Source organism: Mus caroli, chromosome 1, assembly GCF_900094665.2.
Source record: "Mus caroli chromosome 1, CAROLI_EIJ_v1.1, whole genome shotgun sequence".
NCBI lineage: Eukaryota > Metazoa > Chordata > Mammalia > Rodentia > Muridae > Mus > Mus caroli.
The window spans coordinates 153,414,503-153,436,629 of NC_034570.1; the positions used below are offsets into that span (position 1 = coordinate 153,414,503).

The 22,127-nt window shown below is 41.9% G+C and overlaps 1 protein-coding gene across 3 annotated transcripts in view; it reads right to left on the bottom strand.

Moving 5' to 3' along the window:
* Window positions 1-1,667: 1,667 nt before the first annotated feature.
* Window positions 1,668-22,127, bottom strand: part of Fmo2 (flavin containing dimethylaniline monoxygenase 2) — a 22,279-nt gene continuing 1,819 nt past the window's right edge. For 2 of the 3 annotated variants that reach the window (XM_029478833.1, XM_021161421.2), the window contains exons 3-9: window positions 14,272-14,460; window positions 12,983-13,145; window positions 11,733-11,875; window positions 7,548-7,747; window positions 5,946-6,301; window positions 3,658-3,730; window positions 1,668-2,720 (exon numbers count right to left, since the gene is read on the bottom strand). In XM_029478833.1, coding sequence (XP_029334693.1) covers window positions 2,369-2,720; window positions 3,658-3,730; window positions 5,946-6,301; window positions 7,548-7,747; window positions 11,733-11,875; window positions 12,983-13,145; window positions 14,272-14,460 — 1,476 coding nt within the window. In that variant the 3' untranslated portion in view covers window positions 1,668-2,368. The remainder of the gene's footprint in view (window positions 2,721-3,657; window positions 3,731-5,945; window positions 6,302-7,547; window positions 7,748-11,732; window positions 11,876-12,982; window positions 13,146-14,271; window positions 14,461-22,127) is intronic. The other variant, XM_029478834.1, reaches the window with a different exon arrangement.

Below are 22,127 nucleotides of genomic sequence, written 5' to 3' on the forward strand. Positions count from 1 at the left end.
TGCATGTGTGTGTGTGCAGGGGTGCGTGGAAACATATACAAGCATGAGTACATAGGTCAGAGGTGAGACTCTGGTATTGTTCCTCAGGAATCGTCCACTTTTGTTTTCTGAGACAGGGTCTCTGACTGACCTGGAACTCATTAAAACAGAGGAGGCTGGCCAGGGATACCCAGGATACTGTTTTCATTTCCCTCCCCAATGCTGGGATTAGAAGTGTGTGCAGCCACACTGGGCTTGTAAAATATAGGTCCTGAAGCTCAAATTCAGATTCTTAAGCTTATAAGGCTTTGCCAACGGGGCAATTCTGCAGCCCAATTCAGTGGGCTTAGAAGAAAGAAGTTTCTATTGGAAGAGATTGCCATCACACTGGAAAGGGGGAGGAGAGAACGGAGAGAGGGGCTGGTTTAAAGATAGTGTTCTCAAAGCTTTGTAGCAGTGGTTCTCAACCAGTGGGTCAAGGCCCCCCCAGGGGTCACATATCAGATATTTGCATAACGATTCATAAGAGTAGCAAAATTACAGTTATGAAGCAGCAATGAGATACTTTTATGGTTGAGGGTCACCACAACATGAGGGATTGTTTTAAAGGGGTGTAGCATTAGGAAAACTGAGAACCACTGCTTGGAGGGCTAAAGAAGAGCGATTTATTTAAACCTTCAGTATCCTGGCCTTTGTCCCCTCTGCAGAGGCTCTGGTCTGGTCTCTGGGCATAGCTTATCTTTCCCAGTGCGGTTCATGGAAAGAGATGCTATCAGGAGTGTTTGTAGCCTGGTGTTTGCTATGTTACTCAATGTTTGTTGACACTAAACTGCTTGTGTCTCCTTTAGTTTTCTGTTCCAAGAAAATGTCTCTCATAAGTGACAACCTCCCCCTGCCCCTTATCAGATGGCAAAGACATTGCTGAGGTTTGCCTTTCTTACCGATCATGTTAACCCTATACACTGGCTCAGTCACTGTAGCAGTTTCATCTGCTCGGGAGATACACTTCACTTCGTTTCTTATTCTTCCAAATGGTGATGATTAAATATCACTGCATAGCTATTTTTAATACTAAATCTCTTTGAAATTATTTTTCTTTTGAGACAGGGTGTCACCATGTAGCCCTGGCTGGCCCAGATTTTGCTAGGTAGAGCAGCCCAGCCTCAAACTGGTAGTAATCCGCTTGCCTTGACTCCTTAGTGCTGGGATTAAAGGTCTGTACCACTGTGCTTAGCCCAAGTGCTTTTTAAATTCCATTGGACATACAGACCTAACATTGTAAATGAACCTAGACAGATTCTATTTGCAAAGAAAGTGCCATTTTCTACAATAGTCTTAGAAAACTTTATGCTAATGAATAGAGCTGTTATGTGATCTTATAATGACTAAAATAAGTGATTAGGAAGTACTTCATCAAGAGTGGAATATTCATTAATAAGCATATTGCATGGTGAGGTCATGACCATAAGTTCCAGAGTTAAACAAATTGTGCTTCAATTGAAGCCTCATCTCAAGACCAGCTGTTTAGGACATGCTCTATAATGTCCCCTCCTCAGTGCCATCTGGAGAATGGGTATTATATATAGCTCCACCCATCTCACAGTTGCTGTGAGAATTAAATCCAATAAAATACATAATGTACACACAGCACAATGTCTAGTCTATGAGAAACAGTATCTATCTATATGTTGTAGCTAGGGAATATTATTTTCATTTTTGCATCAGAACTTCTAGCAATATACAGGAGCCGTGTCTACTTGCTTAGCTTACAATATGAAGAACTTTTAAAGTATTTTTGAGCATTGTTGTTGCTTTTGATCTCTCCTCTCATTTTTTGTCCACCAGTATTTCTGAGTGATCTCTCATCAAGACAAGAGAGCAGACCCTAATAAGTGGGAACTGTGACCAGAGTATGCATAGGAACAGCACTGAGCATCATAGTGTATAAGATGTGAAATGTCTACTACAATTTCAGTTCTTCAGTGTCTTGCCTTTTTTTTCTTTGAACTCTCAGAGATCCATCTGCCTCCCAAGTGCTAAGATTAAAGGCATGTCCTAACATGCTCAACTATGACCTACTTTTCATTCTACATAGTTTTATTGATTTTTTTTTTTTAATCTGGTAACTCAAAACCTGCCATGGCTGATAGTACTATCCACCTGTGCTGGTGTTATTATCGAATACCATGTGGAGACTGATGAATTTGAGGAAACAATGATAAGAACATCCCGTAACCTTAATTTAGTTTTATATCTAGACCTAAGTTTTCTGATCTCCCTACAATTAGTCCCCCTACTTGTTCCCCTAAAGTAAAATTATAATGAGGATGGAATTTCTTCAGTTTCCCTTTCAAAGAGGCAGTGATGGAGAAAACTGTCATGTGACTGACTAGAACCCCTGAAGTTGGAAAAAGAAGGCCAGAACAATGGCGAGCAGCCCCAGGATCTTGAGCAGGAAAGACACCGGGGCACTATCAGAGGACTGGAGAGTACGGGTCTTTAAGGGTTTCAGGATCCTCTGCTTTTGGGTGAGGATGGCGTTCCTGGCTCCTTCCCACTGCCCAGGTCCAACCAGGCGGTACTGGTAGGAATTACAGGGTCCGAAGTAGAGTTTCACAGCCAGTTTAGGGTCTTTGAAAAGGAGAGAGACGAAATCTGGCTTTGCACCTATCTCCAAGGCGAGTTCATCCAGGTAGTCAACGTAGTTGGTCTGCAGTATCTGGCTCTGGCTTTTCCCAAACCTTAATGAAGCAAATAAAAAGAGCTCATTCATAAAATGCTCTAAGTTGGGTCTTAATATGAGGCACTCAGTAGTGGTTTAAATAATAAAAGAATGAATGAATGAAGAGGTGAGTTTTGAATGAATCTCTGGGAGGTTTCATCAGGAGGTTTGTATCTCAGATTGATGAGTAGCCTACAAAATTATTAGACAAATTTATGGAGACTCTGGAAATGTCATGATATTGAAATGGTGACCGTTATTTGTTACTTATTAAGCTGCTGTAAGTGTCCAAGTAAGAATGTATGGCTCAGGATTGATGCAAATGCTCATGAGATGGTAGAGAGTTAGTGTCTTCTAGCAAAGGGATGCATAATATTCCCTTGTTAAGCTACTAAAGTACCCTGTAGTATGACTGACATCTAGTAGATGCTCAATGTATGTTGGATGAATTAGAATGTGAACATGAGATAACACCTTATATCTGTAAGGCAAGTCAGCTTTCCGAGAGCACCTGATTACAGTCAAGCTCTGGCCCAACTCAACAAAACTGACAAACCCAAGTACGTTTTGAGAGAGCCTCAGGCTACCGTTACTTCCAGTTCCACCACCGCCCTATGACCTTCCCTGAGTGTGGGTGGCCTTAAAGATATAGAATTTCACATGGGCATCAAAGAAAACAGAATTGAGCCCAAGGAAAGGTGTTCTGACTTGGCACTATTTTGTTTTCTTGAGTAATGGGTTCTTACACTAGGATGTCTAAGAGCCAAATGAAACAGCATCAGTTTACAAAGTTCCAGTCTCATCTATATAGGGCCTTTGACTCGTCGGTTTGGCCTGGGCTATGCTCTAGGACTGCACCTTTAACAGCTATCTGACTCTCACAGGCAGTCAGGTCCTGGTGTTCTGTGAAACACTACTCCTCCATGTAGACCATGTGCTAGAAGGAAAGTGCTTACAGGTCAATTCTTTTTTCATTTCTTTCCACAATGTCTGCCATCATAGTCGTCTCCGAAGGCAAGCTGCACAAGCCTAGAAAACAAAAACAAAATTTGGTTTGAATAGTGAGTTTGGTTTCATGTCATTGACTTGTGTAGTAGTTGTTTTCTAAAATTAAGTTTGGGCCATTTAGTTGTCACACCAGGCAGGACCTCAGGGGTCCTGGATGGCAGGAGTGAGACCTCCATGGCTGAGCATGGCCAATGGCATAGACTATGACCTGGAGCAGCCATTTCTGGAAATGGAAGGGGCTGGAGAAGGGAAGTGTGCTGGTGGGGTGGGCTCTATTCTGGTAGTGACAGGACACTGTAGAAGAGTTTCCTGGATGATGTAACAGCTTAGATTTGCCCTTTGGAAAGATCCATCTGGCTCCTTGATTTAAAAAAAGAGGGCTCATGGGAGGTGAGCTTACTATTAGGGAAACTAGGTAAAAGGCTGTTGAAGGAAATCTGGTGAGAGGGGAGAGTGGCTCCTACTGCTGAGGGCAGTTTGGCTAGATAAAATAGTGTGGTGATCTCTCTCTCTCTCTCTCTCTCTCTCTCTCTCTCTCTCTCTCTCTCTCTCTCTCTCTGCCCATCTCCCACGCTCAAGTGTCCTGTGGGCTTCAGATGGGAAAGATGTCCATATTCTTGCATGTGGTCAGACATCTAGCATCTCAGACATTAGTCATCCAAAGCTGAGGCTGCCATTGAGACCCTCCTGCCTCTATTCTCAGCCACAGCCAGTCTCCAGTACTGGGCTCATGATTCTTCTCCTTTCCTATGTTGAATCACAAAGCATGCTCTTTTGTCTTTATCCTTGACACCTCTAACACATTTGTTCTTGTTTCCACTTTGTCTCTCAGCTCTGGTCTGGGCTGCATTGTATTTTAGCACAGGTGAGTGCTGGCGCTTTCCCAGTGGTCTTTGAGTTCTGTCCCTGATTTTTAAATCTGTGTTCCCAACTACTGATGGGATTACCTTAAATGCAAAGGAGACAAATCTTATTCTTTCAGTATAATCCGCTCTCTGGTGTCTCTGACTTAAGAGCTTTCTAAGATGCAGAGTCCAGGTTTTCAGGCCAAACTTAATCTGGATGGCTCCCTAAAGGGTCATAGTTCTTAGGTGCACATGATTTGGGAAGAACCTATTTATATTTTTCTTCTCTTTCTCTTTCCTCCGTCCCTCCCTTTTTACCCCATTTCTTCTTTACTTTCAAGAAAGTCTTTCTAGAAGCCTTAGCTGGCTTCTAGCTGGCTTGCTATGCAGCCCAGGCTGCCCTTGAACTCTTATCCATCCTCCTGCCTCTGGACTGCTGAAAGAGATTACAGGCCTGGAACCACTTTAGAGGTAGAAGCCCGTGATCTGGAACTCAAGGCTAGGCTATATAGAGAGTTTGAGGACAGCCTTGGTTATAATAGATTCCTTCTCACTCCCCTTCTGCAAAACAGAAACAAAACTAAAACCAAAACAAACAAACAGAAACTATGTACACACACACACACACACACACACACACACACACACACACACACACAAACCAAACCTCCTCACAGGTGTCTATACATATAGGTTTTAGAACCCCAAATCTTTAACAAAGCTTTTGTGTCCACTGGTTCTTCTCTAAGATTCATCTTTCTTCCCCTCCCACCTCCAGCGATGGGAGGCTCCCAGTTCTCCGCAGGCATCCTGTCTCTGTTGTCTTTTGTTCAGGAAATCCCTTTTTGAGATCTGTGAAACTCAGACACTAGGAAGCGTTCCCGGACCATGCATGTTCTGACAGGACCAAGCTCCCATTTCCACAGTATGTATTCTGCCAGTAAAGCACTTGTCATGTTATTAAAATGACTTGTTTAAATTTCTTTCTGGCTCACTAGATCTCAGCACAGGCTAGGTGTCAAATGAGACTTTTGTTGAACAGAATTGAACCCCCCAAAACAGGAGAAAAATTAGCCTTTCGAGGAAAGTGACCTGCTGCACGGGCAACCCTTTGAAAACATTTAAAACCTTGTCCCAGTGAGATGGCTCAGTGGGTAGAGCCATGCTAGAGTGCAGGCAAACTGAGATTTACCTTCGTGCCCCACAAGGTGGCAGCAGAGAGACAACTCCCTCATAGGGTAGCTGTCCTTTGGTCTCCCCAACTACTCCTGTCTTTGACACACACACACACACACACACACACACACACACACACACACACACACACGAATAAAATTTGAAAAATTAAAAAAGAAATGTAAAACTTCCGCTGAGTTGAGCATCTCACTCACCTTTGAAAACTCTTGTCGCCCAGCGCGCCTGAAGCTCTACGGTTGGGAAGATGGAGCCCAGAGGCTGGATGAGACCTATGCACGCAAGGGTTGGCTTCTCCAGGTGAGGGGGAAACATGGCTTTGTACAGGGAAACCCTATTATCCTCGACTTTAACAAGTGAGTCTTCCAGGAAAGAAAAAGAGAACGTATACCCCGTGGCAAAGACAATGATATCCACGTCTTCCTCCACCGTGCCATCCTCGAAGACCACAGCTGTCTCCGTGAGCTCCTTCACCCGTGTTTTTACTTTGATGGCTCCGTACAGCAGGCGGCTGGGGAGATCGTCGTTTAGCACAGGTTCTTTCATAAGGTATCTGAGACACACAGGAAAGAATGCATTTAGAGGGGTCACTGACAGTTTTAGGGGTAGTGTTGAAAATTCAGGGGTTTTTCAAATAGCCAGAAAACTCTCAACTCAACTAATTTGCCTGCCCCAAACTGTTTTATTGAACTCATTCGAATCTTGACAATCTCAAGTAGAAGATAAAAGCAAAAATCAACCCAGAGGTGGAAGTCACTCCAGGGGCTTAGATATGATCCCAGCACCTACTGTTAATCTTTGAATTTGCTGGTAATTACTGCCCTTCTGGTGCCTCTCTCTCTTTTTATGCAATGTAGTTTTCATTATTTGTAGCTTCATTTAATCTCTACCTGATAGTAAATAAGGGAAAATAGACTACATTAGCAATGAGACCTACTGTGGGGTCAGTGTGAAAACCAATGGATAAAATGAAACTTGCTGATATTTACTGATCCCAATATCCATAGGAATCCTGTTTGTGGTGGGTGGTGGAGCAAAGTCTGATTGGATTTCTGGAATTCTTGGTCTATAAGCTATTTTATTCTCAATATCTCTCTCTCTGTCTCTCTCTGTCTCTCTGTCTCTCTCTGTCTCTGTCTCTGTCTCTGTCTCTGTCTCTGTCTCTGTCTCTCTCTCTCTTCCAAACAAGGCAATACATGGCATAGATACTGGATTCATCCACCATTCAGCCTAATGGGGGCATCTATTACAAGACTCTCAATGTCTTCCTATCCTCAGTAGAAGGAGACTGCTATTATTTTAAAAAGGTAAACATCAACAATGTTTACTTTTATATTAGTAAATATTTGCCTTCTGGCTACATATTCCCTTGGGAACAGCCTTCAGGGTACATGGGCGTGGCAAGGGTTGACCTATTAGATGGAGAGCTGTCTTTTCCCATCACCTTGCTCTGAGAGGATCACCAACTCTTGAGGAGCCTTGGACAGTCTGAGTGTTAGAAAGCTCTTCCAATCAACCCCAACCCTGAGTTATGGAACGGTGTCTAAGCCTCTATCCCAACTTCTTAACTCTCTCTCTCCCTCTGTGTGTGTGTATGTGTGTGTGTATGTGTGTGTGTGTGTTTTGTGTGTTTGTTTTCAACACACAGTACAAATTTGGAATTAGAACTCCAGGATCAATACAATTATACATACTGTTGGCTTACTAAACTATCATAGCAAATAGGACCTTTGCAAAGAAAGACCACATCAGGCAACCTTGGCTGTGATGAGTATACCACAAAAACAGAATAACAGTACTTGTTCTGAGGCACCAGACCATAATTTTCATGGTTGAACCATCGATTCATCTGTTGTTCCATCATCCACTTGACGACCGTGCGGGGCAGGACATTTCGGAGCATGGAGCTAAATCTAGTGTGGAACACCATGTCCCAAGGGTAGCCATCTTCAGAGATTCGACTCATGACCCAGGATCCATGTCTGGTGCTGACAAACACCTGGTGAACAGAAATTTCAACAGCAGGTGAAATTTGACCAGTTGCTATGAAAGGTGTTTGGTGGTACAGTTGGCTGAATTCTATTTACTGTGTTAATTTGTGTGTAGTGTATGTGTGAAGATGTGTGTGAGTATGTGCACCTGTGTGTGTGTATGTATGTGTGTGTGTGTGTGTGTGTGTGTGTGTGTAAGCACGTCAGAGGTCAACCTTGAGTATCATTTTCATTGTTATCCATCTTGGGTTTTCTTTAGTTTGTCTTGAGAGGATTCTCAATAGGCTAGGCTGGTTGTCCAGTGTCCAGGAATCTGCTTCCATTTGCCTCCCCAGCACAGGAAGCATGCACCACCAATACTAGTTTATGTGTCTCCCTCCCTCCTCCCCTCCCTCCCTCCTTTCTTTCCTCCTTCCCTCCTTTCCTTCCTCTTAACTCCTTTTCATTGTTTAATAGTCTCATACATTTATATAATAATAACTTTTAGTCATTTCCTTCCCCCATTTTCTTCTCTGGTTCTGGGGGTTAAGCCCAGGTCCCCTGCTTGTGAAGAAACCACCGTATCTACTGAGCTACAGCACCAGCCCCCAGGTTCCATTTTAAAAGTATTTAACTTCAAAGTGAGGTCCTCCTAGTTCTTTCTCTTCTCTTCAGCAGCTGTGTCCTGATGAGGGTGATCTGGTAACATGTGTGGATAGAGGAGTGGCCCAAAGCCCGGATAATGTTCTGGAGGCATGACAAAAATCCTTGCACTAATTCTCTTGGTCAGTCTACTTCTCCTGTGTTTACAGTGTGGTCTGTTGTTCCTTCTTTCTTCTCACCCAGCCTACCCAAGAAGATCTGTGGAGAATAATCACAGGTCTTGCAAACGTGTGCCTAGCCTACTTCGTAATGGCTGTAGTCAGGCATGCCTGGATCCCACTACTCTGGGTGGGGAATAACAACAGCAATCGCCTCTTTCACGAGCTAAAAAGAACATTATGCATTTTAAAAATCAAAACCATTGCCTGTGGCTCTATTCCTCTCCAAGTACCCATCATTTTCTTTTAAATCGTTTTATGTTTTGAGATTATATCATTCCCCACTTCCATTTCCTCTCTCCAGTTCCTCCCGTGTACTCTCTGATCCCTCTTTCTTTCAAATTCATGGCCTCTTCCTCATTAGTTGTCATTATTGTGTATATTTTTGCATTGAACATTAAATTTTCTCTTGTTTTCAAAATATACATTTAAAAGTCTTGTCAAAGATTTTTATTTTTGGTTTATTGTTACCCTTCTATGGTCCAAATGCATCATTTTAACTTCCCAAATTTTTGTTTCATTTTTATTAGTTCTGTTAAGGTTGTCTTCAATAAATAAATAAGACTCATTTGCAAGGCATCCAATTTTCTTAAGAGGTTTAGACCATGGACTCTGGGTCCAGGCTTCCTAGGTTTGAATCTCAGCCTTACTCCCTATTAGCTGACTTGCCTCGTATGAGTTATTTGGATTGCTCTATGCCCTAGGTTTTTTGTTTTTTGTTTTTTCCAGAATGGAGGCAGCACAGCATCTTTCTTATGACTTTATTGTGCAGGCTAAAAGAAGTTATAGATTGATGTGAAGTACAAGCACACACAAACTTTCATTGTTTTGTAGGTTGGCCTCGGAGCAGGGATTACAAATTTTTCTTTTTTGAGAAAGGACCTCAATCCCACCTACACTTGCAGAGAATCATCTCCTAGAGCATTGCTGTGCTCCTGGTCTGTGTGCGGACATTTGCTTTTGACCTCAATCTGTTCCTGTTGTTGCTCTGATGCAGACTTGACAACATTGAACTAGGTCTTGGACATTCTATTTAAACCCTCCGTCATTGTCTCTTTCTATTATTTCCCGTTTCTCCTTCTGTAGGGTCAACATGGCATGTTCTATTTTATTTATTCTCCTTCTATTGTGACTGGCTTTGATGCAGAGATGTCTAACCCCTAGGTGAAGACTGGAATCTATATGAAGGTCAAGGTTCATTCAGGCTGCCATCTCTCAGTTGCATACTTTCAGCCCCAGATGTCAAGACCTGAGAACTTACTATTCTATTTTAATTATAGATTTATATAATTAATAACTACTGAAGAGGGGCTCTATGTAAAAGATTAATGAATTATAAGGCACAGGTATATAGCAAAAATAGCTTCATGGCATCAAAAAATCAAACATAAAAGTGGTTTTAAAATTTTGTATTTGAATCTCTGGGATATCTGTTCAAAGGCCAAATCTCTGACATGTAAATCACTGAGTACATGGAGTGAGTGCCTCTGGATGACTCTTTACTTGGCTAACAGCAAACACAGCTCAGTTCCTTTATTCCTGTCCTATTCTATTCTCTTCCTCCCAACCTTTAGAGCTGTTTCTAGCATGGAGGAGCTGGGGACTGATGGTTCCCACCCCTTTCTGCTGTGCTTCACATTTTGGTTATTATTTCTTTTCTTTTCTCTTCTTTTCTTTTTTACAGACAGGGTTTCTCTGTGTAGCCCTGGCTGTCCTGGAACTCACTCTGTAGACCAGGCTGGCCTTGAACTCAGAAATCTGCCTGCCTCTGCCTACCAGATGCTAGGATTAAAGGCGTGCGCCACCACTGCCTGGCTGGTTATTATTTCTTTACTTGTTCTGTATGGCAAGGGCTGAAGGCATTGAAAAGCTAAAGGGGACAGTGATATATCATTTATCTAAAAATTTATCTATCTCTCATCTTTCTATCTCTCCCATCTATTTATTTATCAATCTAGCATCTATTTATCTATTAATCATCTATCGCCTATCTATCTACCATCTTTCACCTATCGTTTATCTCTATCTATCTATCTATCTATCTATCTATCTATCTATCTATCTATCTATTTTCTGAGACAAGGTATCTCATTGGATTAGAGCTTGCCAAGTAGACAGAGTCCTGGCTAACAATCCTGAGGTATCTATCTGTGTCTACCTCCCCAACACTGTGTGCTATCACGCATGGTTTTTAAAAAATATAGGTTCTAGGGATCAAACTCAGGTCCTCATGGTTGTGTAACAAACACCTTTGGTCCTTGCACTACATTTCTAAAAGTCAGTATTTAAAAATATTAACGGATGAGGCCATGCATGTAAGTGTATGCCTTCAATTCTAGCACTCAGAGGCAGGCACATCTCTGAGTTTGAGGCCAGCCTGGTCTATAGAGCAAGGTCCAGAACAGCCAAATGCTGCACAGAGAAAAACCTTCTATCAATTACAGGCCACTTTTTCACTAGGTGTCTTGGGTAAAACTAGCCTTCTACAGGAAGACCGTCAGGGTCAACTAGCCTGGACTGTTGGGGGCTCTCAGAGACTTAGCCACCATCCAAAGAGCATACAAAGGCTGGATCTAGGCCTTCCCACACATATGTAGCAGATGTGAATCTCTGTCTTCATGTGGGTCCCCCAACAACTGGAGCAGGGGCTGTCCCAAAAGCTGTTACCTGTCTGTGGATTCTGTTCCCCTAACTGGACTGTCTTGGGGGCCTCAGTGGGAGAAGATGTATCTAGCCCCATGGATACTTGATTGCCAAGGTGAGGGGATGGCCAGGGGGGAACTCCACCCTTTTAGATGAGAAAGGGAAGAGGGGGAGGAACTGTGTGAGATGGGAAGGGGACAGCAATTGGGGTGTAGAGTGAATAACTAAATAATGGAGAAAAGAAACACACATACACACACACACACACACACACAGAACTAGCCTTCTGTACCAGGAATATCCAGTTGAAACTTTGCATTAAAAAAATGGAGGCACCACAGCTCAGAGAAGTGGAACAGCAAGTTCTAGGATACATGGCTGGTTAGTTGCATAGCTGGGAGTTAGACTCTCTATTCTTGCCTTCCAGATTCCCTATGCTATTACGGCTGGCAGCCACCTACGTAGTAATGGACGTTGGTGTACATCTGGATGCTCCAGGCATCTCTTCCCATCCCTTCCACACCGTACAAGATAAGCAAAAGCATCGCACCTGCGCGGCCGTCTTACTCAGTTCAGAGGCAATATCTGCAGCTGAGTTTCCTATCCCAACCACCAGGATGCGCTTCCCCTCAAACCCCACTGGGTGCTTGTAGTCGCGGCTATGGAAATACTGGCCTCGGAACCTCTCGATACCTTCAGGAGGAAGAAGAAGAGGGAGACTGAGCTACCAAGGAAACAATACAACAAGTTCATTTTAATGAAACTGCATGGTTAGCTTTCTCTTTCTGACTTCCTCTCATATGGAAGTTACAACAGTTAATTATTAAACTCTTAAGTGTAAATTCCATAAGAAACACAAAGTCCATGTGAGAGGCTGTAGTGTGTGTGTTCATCAGTGGCAAACAAATGGCTTCCCTGTACAGAGCACAGCCTAATGCTGGTATCTCATTAACTCTTCTATTTTGGACAGTCTAGTGACACTCGAGTTTCACATAGTAGATACATTTAAAAACTTTTGAAATAGTGCTATTGTAACTGTGCAATAATTAGAATAGTATTTATCATTTTGCAGAAAGCAAATCAAAATGAAAAGACTCTAAAACTAGGCCTACAGAAGTTGCTCACTGAGCAATGCAATAAGCATTTGACTGTTAACTGTGTGTCTTCCCAACTAGCTACTTTCATACTTTCCAGGAATATACGGCTATATTAAAGTGTTCTTCGATTTTAGTGTGGGCAGTTCTCATATGGAGCCTGGTTCTGGTCCACTGTGTCAGGTATTTTCCTGGAGGACTCTGGGAAGGAAGTTCTCTCTGAGGGGAGGCTGAGACATCAGGACAGCTGGCTTCAGGGTCCTATGTTTATGTTCCTCCCTCCATCTCTGCTCTACTTCAGTGTATATTTCTAGGACTTCTTTCTAGTAACCCTTGAGCGGTAGAAAAGGCTCCAAGGATGGAGCAAATTTACATGGGTTTGTCAGGGCAGAGCAATCAGGGTAGGCATCTGGTTTAAAGGGCCTCTCACAGACAATGAATTTTTGTGAGACTTCTTTGCATTTCTAGGAAAAAAACATAAACGGTGCTGGTGGAAGTTAGCTGAGCTATTCAGAGAAACCAACAGAAACAAAGATGGCAGTCGGCATTTTTCAGCTCCCCAGCTATATCCCACCCAACCTTATTCTCATTCACTCTCATTCTTGTTCATAGCAGCACATCCCACCTGTCCGTAAGAAACACACGTGAGATTCGTGAGATTCCTGGAAGTCCTACTGCTCCAGGCTGAGAAGCCCTGCAGCCTCACCTGGGAATGACTTGAGTGGCAGGTGAGGCTGGATGTGATGGCCGCTGCAAACCATAACAGCGTCAAAGACAGTGCGTTGCTCCTTTCCGTTGCTCTGAGTATAAACTTCCCATTGCCCAGAAGATGCGAAATCCGGGCGTTTTTTCACACTAATGACAGTTGTCTTGAACAGACACAGAGGAGACAGCGTTAGTTACTCTGGCAGGGCCATGCAAGGAGGGATGTGGGGATGTAATGTGTAACCCATTTGGTTTTCTTCATTGCTAGTCTCTAAAGGCCAACCTTGCGAGTGGGCCCTTCTTACTCTTTGGCAGGCAAACACAGGATATCCTTAGAAGACTGTTATCATAGGACGGATCTACCAGGAATTGGAGGGGAACCGTAGGAAGTAAGACTGGACATTTCAAAGCTAATTACAAATTATAGATTCCATGAAAATCAGCTGTTATAAATTAATATAACACAAGCCCAGTAATTATAAAATTAAATTGGTAAGAACTTGCAACATATTAAAAATAAGCCCCACTAAGGTATTTATTCAGAACAATTTCCAATTTAACAATGCAACACACTAACGATAACATGTGCTTCTTTGCCATTGTTCCCGTTTTTTAGAAAGTACAGGAAATGGTAATTCCAAGTATAATTCAAAATGATCTGATTATCTATCTGTTGGTGTAGATAACATGGCGAAAAAAAAGTTAGGAAAAATAGTTACCACATGCTCCTGACAAAAATGGAAAGTAGAAAGTCTGTTTAACCCATTTCTATGAAGAACTTAGCATCGAAAAGAATACAGTTTGACACACTTCCATATTATCTTTTCAAGAGATACGAGGTTTGGAGACAGACGTCAGTGGTAGCAGAGGTTAAATTACAATTTTAACATTATTATTATTATTATTTTATTATTTATTTATTTATTTTTTTTGGTTTTTTGAGACAGGGCTTCTCTGTGTAGCCCTGGCTCTGTCCTGGAACTCACTTTGTAGACCAGGCTAGCCTCGAACTAAGAAATCCGCCTGTCTCTGCTTCCCAAGTGCTGGGATTAAAGGCATGCACCACCATAAACTTTCAATTTTAATGGATGGCTTTCCACTCCTGTTTATATGTACCATCAAAAATATCTGGAGGCATGAGACTGCTTTTTGGGTGCAATACCGTGCTTTTGGCTTTAACAAGTCCACCAAAGTGGGGTAGTTTAACTTCTTTCATTGCCCGAGTACCTTTTCTACTCGACCATGGACTGAGTAGAGGCAGAGAAATCCACTTCCCACCACGTTCAGTACCTGAAACTGAATATATTTTAGGAGATCAAATTTCTTGGCAAAGATCCTGAAATATTCCAGGAGTTTAGAGTTGTGCAGGAAGTTGGGGAAGTCCTCCGGCATCGGGAAGTCACTGAAACAGGACATTTCTTTGCTAGTGTTGGTAATGACAGAGCGGTAGATGCTAGCGCGGCCATCTTCCACGTTTTCCTAACGTAGCAAAAAGGAAAAAAAAAACAAAAAAACAAAAAAACAAACAAACAAACAAAAAAAACAATCAGTGGTAATGATTCGACACAAGTCTTGTATTAAGAATCTTCTTCCGGAATCTTAAGTCGTCAGTGCGGTGAATTGCTTTCCCTGCTGTATCTCGACTAAAGCACCAGCGTGCTGAGGGGCAGCGTGTGCAGCCCCGTAGCTACACACGCTGGGTCATGAACCTGTTTGTTGCCAACTAGTGCTGCGCAGTTGATGTGTTATTGGCGCTGGTGGGGCTTGAGGTAGAGATAATTGTCTTCTGGAACATTTCAAAAAAATTTTTTTTTTAAACTTTTATTCTCTCATACATTCACTCTCCCTCCACTCCATCCATACCCTCCCCCTCTGTTCCTCTTCCAACCAACCAACCAACCAACCAACCAACCAACCAACCAACGTTGAACCAACCAATCAACCAGGCCTCTCAGGGATATCCACCAAACCAAACATCGCTTCACAAGATATAATAATACTGGGCACAAACCGTCATATCAAGACTGAACGAGGCAACCCAGTAGGAGAAAACGGGTCCTAATCATAGGGGAAAGAGTTAGAGACACCTCCACTTCCATTGTTGAGAGTCTCACAAGACCACTAAGCTGTGCGACCAGAGGACCTAGCTCAGACCTATACTGAGCCCTTGTTTACTGCTTCAGTCTCTGTGAGCCCCTATGAGCCTTGCTTAGCTGATACTGTAGGGATGTTTTCCTGGTGTTCTCCACACCTCTGGCTCCTATTATCGTCCCTCTTCTTCTTTGGGGTTCCCCTGGCTCTGCATAGTGTTGGCTGTGGGCTATAGGAGCCCACTGTGGATGGTGTCATGTCTGGGCAGGGGGGCCCGAGCTGTACAAGAGAGCAAGTTGAGCCTTAGTGTTTGGCCCATGTGGCATCTGTTCCCCTTAGCACACTGAAGGATATTTAGCATCCCTATCTATTTAACACCAGTCTTTGTGAACCAGCTGTCTTCCCAAAACCTTAGGGAGGCTTTATTGACTTTCTACCTTTTAAGGACTAATAAATCCTGGGACATTAGATACAAAAATTAAAATTAAATGATTGCTTTCAGTAGTAGGAAGGCTTTACATCTTGATTTGACCCCATGGGTCCTTATTTTGTGCTCTATTCAAATCAGTCTTCCCCCAAGCGATAAAGATGATCATATGATCAAATGTCATAGTTTTTTTTTTTTTTTTGTCAACTTGACATGCACTCAGACACCTGGAAAGAAAGAACTTTCACAGAGGAATTGGCATTTGGGCATATCTGTAGGGCCTTTTCTTGATTGCTGATTGATGAATGGGGACTCAGCCCACTATGGATGATGTCATAAGAGAGCAAGTTGAGCAAGCCAGTAAACAGAATTTTTCTATGGTTTCTGCATCAGTTTCTGACTCCAGGATCCTGATTTGAGCTTCTGACTGGCTTCCCTTGATGATGGACAGTAACCTATAGGTAGAAATGAATTCTCTCCTCCCCAAGAAGGTTTTAGTCGGTGTTCGTGTTTTATCACAGAAACAGGAAACAAACCAAAACACCAACTGATCCTTAAACCTGATTTTCAATGTTTGCAATTGTGCCTTGGAAAAAGTCCTGTAGAGCACATGTTATGACTGAGTTAATATTTTCTTCTAAAGTCCTGCTCTGTACAATATTCTTAATAATAAATGTAAATTCATGTAAGTAGCAAAGACTGAAGATCAGAGCTTATAAATCAACTTATGACCAGAGAGGTTTTTATTAGAAAATTTAAATAATGGTACCCAAGAACTCTTCAGCGGATGCTTCTGTGTTCCCAAAGACTAAGCTATTAATCCAGAGAAATAGTAATTGCTATTTGACGATGCACTAAGGTGGCTATAAAGATGGTGGTTTGTAGAAACTCCTTAACTGAAAGAGAGATTACGTAGTCTTGCTTGTATGGCACCATCATCTCTTATGCAGAGAAGTTTAAAAAGAAAAGTGAAACACTCACTTGCAGTCCAGCCAGCATTTTAAATCAAGTGTGTACGTTTCTTTCTTGTAATTTTTTTGTTAATAGAAAATTATTCCTTGCCTTCTAAGCTGTCCAGTTCCTTAGTTTTTGGCACCATTGAAAGTGGTCATCTGAGATGGGTGTGGCACCAGGTGTGAACTACAGGATGACCGTTAAGCCAGCCATAGGCAGAGAGCAAGACTCCATCTCAAAAACTGTATACATAAAGAGATAAAGCAAGAGATGAAAGAGGTAACCCGGACTAGAAGCAGATAAGCTCAGTCTTTGGTGTTAGAGGAGGGCACCGACACATCTGTTTCTCTTTAAAGAGAAAAATCTAGAGCAGTCTGTGCCTCTCACCTGTGAGACAATGATGTGAGAGGTGTTCCACAGTAGGGTCCATTTTTCTGAAGGATGCCGTTAATCCTCAACTTTGATACTGTCAGAGCTCACTGTGGCATTGAAGGTTATTAGGATAGAGCAGTTACTCTGCTGATAGAAAAAGAACTGGTACAGCAACTCACTACTACACATAGATGTTCTGCCAGAGAGGTTGTACTTGATCTAGGTGAGTTAAAAAAAAAAAAAAGGGCAAGCTTATGTCACTCATTGTTCACTGAGTAAAAGTTCTCAACATAAGGGGCCAGTGAGGGCCTTAGTATCAGGGTTCTCTTCAATGTCTACTCACTGTCAGGGTAGGTTATTCAAGAGAAGTATTCAGAATTCTTGCTAAACGTAGATTACTTTATAAATATCCCCCTTCCTTACCCTCTCGTCCTCTTTCTTCTTTCTCATTTATTTGTTCATTTTCTATTCTCGTACACCTATAATAGGACTTTCTCCATGAGCTGTGCTTTTATTTTTCCTGGACTAGAATCTTAACTTGGTTAGAAACCCTGTCCCAGTTGCTGGTGGCGTGGACTAAGATATCCAGGGCAGACTATGAAGCTTATAGATGGTCTCTAGGCAGCATTTATAGTGATCCCATTGTGAACTACCTGTACGTGTATGGAATTCAGAAATGTGTTATAGTAGAATGAAGTGTTGTCTGACTTACACAAAGGGATACAGTGATTTGAACTTTATTTTCAAACATCAGCTTCAAATTGCATAATACTACACTCATATAATTATATAAACCCTTTTTTTTCCTGGTTGTTTGGTAATGGAACACAATGTTCTTGGCAAGGCTGAATACTTGGGGCTTCTTAGCCACCACAGTCTTAAAACAGGAAATATTTCATTAAGCAAAGAAATGTGTTTCTCTCCTGCTCCTCCTTCACCTCTCAAGACGACATAATTTTGAGTAGTGCGGAGTAAACAGTAAGGATCCTGTGAAGACACCATTGGGGCTGATCCCACTGCCTCTCATTATGCCTCTGCAGAGACAGACCAGTTACACAATCCAGTTTCTTCACGTTTCCACATAAAGTGGGACTGGTCAATAGTGCAAACATTAAACAGTTGTTTCGAGGTTTACAGAGATTAGATAAAGTGCCCAATGTCTGCCTCCAAATTATGTGGCCAGTCAATGTTTGCCTCTCTCACAATTGTTAACAGACCACGAGAGGGAACCTTGCCAAGGCAGAAATACATTACTCATCCAAACTGAGAGTGTTTGTTGCATAGTAGCCAAAACATTAGGACTTTTCTAAGAATCGACACATTGCATAGAACTTTGATCAGAATCTCTGTCGGCTACAGTTTTAAAGGAGGGTTCGAGGGTGACTTTTGGGTTCTAACACAGATTTTAAGGCCAGGCTGAAATGGTCTTTGGAAGGTTCAGTTGTATAGATTACCACCAAACAGCAATGGCAGCCCAGTGTTCTGAGGAGAAAGCAATTATCTTTCCTGTAGCCTTGACTGCTAGAAGCAGGTTTTTTTTTTTTTTTTTTTTTGACAAAAGCAATGTCTTCACACATTTTGTTGACTGAAGTAAAAGTCTATGTGTTCGGGTAATTTTTTTTTTTTTTTGGTAAAATTGGCACAATTTTCATAGTCATGAAGGGACGCTGATTAATACTGACTTAATAAACAGGCACTTATCAAATGCTTATCTTGGCCAGACTGGAGCTGGGGGTTGGGGACAGGAAGTAAACAATACAAGAATACTTTCTGTCTTTGTAGAGCTTATTACTATATTGAATTCAAGTGCATCTGGCTCGTGGAGCTGTAAAAGTGACAATGGAGAGAGGAGGACTTTCCTCTCTGCTAGGTCTAGAATGCATCAAGCACTCAGTGAGTACGTTTGTTGAAAGACTAAAAGAATGAGTGGTGTCAATCACTAGCCTTCCTGCCTCTTTACAATAGGAGCTTGATTGTATTGAGTAACCACCAAGTAGCATAATGGATAAAAAAGATAGACTTTCCAATAACATACTACAAATGTCATTGTATTTTATGCACTAAGCTGTTATTTTTGGTTTTGTCTTCTTTGAGGACCTGGGGATTAAGCTCAGGTACTTATACCTCTAAGCACATACATGTGCTTCACCAGGAATATATATACTAGTATATAGTCCTAGTCTGTTTTTAAGATCTTTATTTTGAAACAGGGTCTCACTAAGTTGCCCAGGCAGACTTTATGTCAGCCAGTCTTTGGGGTTGCTGAGATTATAGGCTTATACCTAAACTTAAAAACACATGTTGTGCCGGGCGTGGTGGCGCACGCCTTTAATCCCAGCACTGGGGAGGCAGAGGCAGGCGGATTTCTGAGTTCGAGGCCAGCCTGGTCTACAAAGTGAGTGCCAGGACAGCCAGGGCTACACAGAGAAACCCTGCCTCGAAAAAACCAAAAAAAAAAAAACCAAAAAAAAAAAAACCAAAAAAAAAACCCCACATGTTATTTGTTTTTGTTTCCATCCCCTCCCTCACTGTATGCTATAACTTTCTTCTGGTCTATGCATGCAGACATCACTTCTTCAAAACTGTTACAGAGAGTCAAAGTATCTTTCAGACAGTTAATGACTAGGCCTGCTAGTGCTGCACATTTGATTGCCTGGAGAGGTACACATAGATTATGTTAAACAGGATTCTATAAATAGTCATTAGGATGCCAATGCCTACTCTATTGCATTGTGCTGTGATAAGCTTATTTAAGAATTGCAAGTTCAACAAGGGTAAGGCTGTCTGTCATCTCTTCCAGAAGGGACACGAAGAGTCTGACTAGTTATGTCCTATGTGAACAGAATGGGCTGTTAAATGGGTGTATGCCTAAAACAGAAGGAAGACTTCGATGGACACAAGCAATAGATGGAGAGAGGCTGTGCTTGGGTCACACCAAGTTGGAAACCTCATTTGGGACATACTCCAGCTGCCCACTTTATGTTTTTATCTTTTTATGATCAATATTCTGTTTGTTTCCTTTGAGACAGGGAATCACTATGTACCCTAGGCTGGACTCAACCTTTTTATATAGTCCAGGGTAGCCTTGAACTGGATATCCTTGTGCCTTAGCCTCCTAAGTGTAGGGAGTACAGATGTGGCTTACCATGCCTGGCCTTGCCATCAATATTTCAGTCAATAAATTTGACAAAGATAAATGCAGGTGATTAATATTTGTGTATATACCCAAATGAGGGTGGTGTAGCAAAGATGACAGGTGATTGAAATTTCAAGTAAGATTTCTTGTCCAAGGCCAGGCAAACTATATAATGTTTAATATTTATAGATATGAACTTTTATTTGTAAAAAACAGGGTTAGAAACCCATTTCACAAGGACAGGAAAACAATGGCTTGGGCTGTCAGTTGCTCAAATGAGAAAGACCCCAGGGTTTTATTTGATTCCAAACTCAAGGGGTCTCATCAACGTGTAGAATACTTCCTTCTGCCAATGCAAGAGGAAGAGTGATGTGCTGGTGTGTCTGCTTATGTTTGCTCTCAGTGCTGCCGCTGACTGGAAGCCTTCTATCCCTTACCAGCCAGCCGCAAAGGGTAAGCTGTGTACCTTGGCTTTATAGTTAAAGTGGGCTTAAGAATAAATAATGTGGGAGGCTACTGCAAACATAAAAATTAAGTAACCTACATGAAAATAACTGTGCAAACAGATATTGTTTTGTAAATGATGAAGTTGCAGCATTCAAATGTTTTAGTGGGGTTGTGGAATCCAGGTGAAGTTCAGTGTAAGTCATAGTGGGGAGGTCAGATCATTGAGTGTGTCTGCTTCATTGTTTAACATCTATGGCAGTGTTTGGTATCTCTCTGATCTTGAAATAGATATGTGTAAAGGAATCTATCAATTTGGAATATTAGATCTCAGGAGAGTCACATGCCAATCGATGGTAATAGTTCAGGCTGATTGTAGACAAAAAAGAGACTAAGATGCAAAGAAATAGTCATGTAGACAATTACACGAAGGTACTGCTAGCAGAGAGATCTATATATAAAAATTCCCATCAGAAAACAGTATATATTAGTAATTTCCCTGTGACAGGGTATCAGAAGCAGAATAAATTAATGACTGCAGGAAGATAATTTTTGTTTGTTTTTGTTTGTTTGTTTTTTTCTTTCTGGGAATTGTTCAGTAAGTGTGGCCACAAGGAATCACACAGACCTTCATTTTTGCTCTTTCCTTTCAACTATGTTCCCTCTGGGCAAGCTGTTTATTACGAAACTTAGCTTCCTACCCAGCCGTCAGTGAGGAAAACTGTAAGTAAGATCTACCCCTAAAGACACCAAGAAAAATAATGGGGGCTAAATGCTTCTTTGCTGGAAGAAGTGCTAAAAATATTTAATAACCCTGGCTGTATCCCAAGGTGACACCAGGGGGCGCTGGAGACCCTTCTGGGAGAATTCAGTACCCTCTAAGCCTGCAGGCAAGGGACAGAGATTTACATTTTTTCCCCTGCTTTTGTTTCTAAGTTGTTAGCTCTACATGTGACCTCAAAGGGCTCTGTGTCAACGAGGGACTCAGTAAATAATTTCCCTTAGAGCCAGGGTTAGCATGGAAGCCCAAGCATCCTTTCCAGGATCTTTTCTCTTGGAAGTCTCGTCTCCTGGTGTCAGCAACGCTCGTGGGGCCTCAGTGAAGGCCTGTACAATTTTGCTTAGCATTTTTCTCTGAAGTAAGGATATCTTTGAAAGGAGAAAATTATTTATCTTTCTCTATTGGATGTGATCTTAAGAGAGGGTTGTCGTGTGACATTGTTATAGGTGCTAGGGAATAATTATGTATTTAACTTTATACAGTAAGGATTTAATTAATTCCTATTTGATCTTTTTTTTTTTTTTCCCAAAAAGACATAAGAAACTGCCTCTGATTCTGAAAGGTGATGCACTGGAATAGGGTCATGGAAATGTCCTGGGGTAGGAAACACCTGCCTGGAACCGTATTGTTGGCAGACCATTCAAAGTAACATTTACGTCTTTGGCTAACAAATTAGTAGCAAATACAGAACGCTTTTTGCTTAGATATTAAGCGTTACACATTACGTCTGTTAAAGGCCATTGAAATGACTCATTGGGTAAAACTCTCAAAGCAGAAAGCCAATGATGTGAGTTCAATCCTTACACCCCATGTAAAGGTGGAAAGGAAAAAGAACCAATTCTAGAAAGTTGTCCTCTGATTTTTACATTCATGCTGTGGCACTGGACTCTCCAAGCTCCTCTCTCTCTCTCTCTCTCTCTCTCTCTCTCTCTCTCTCTCTC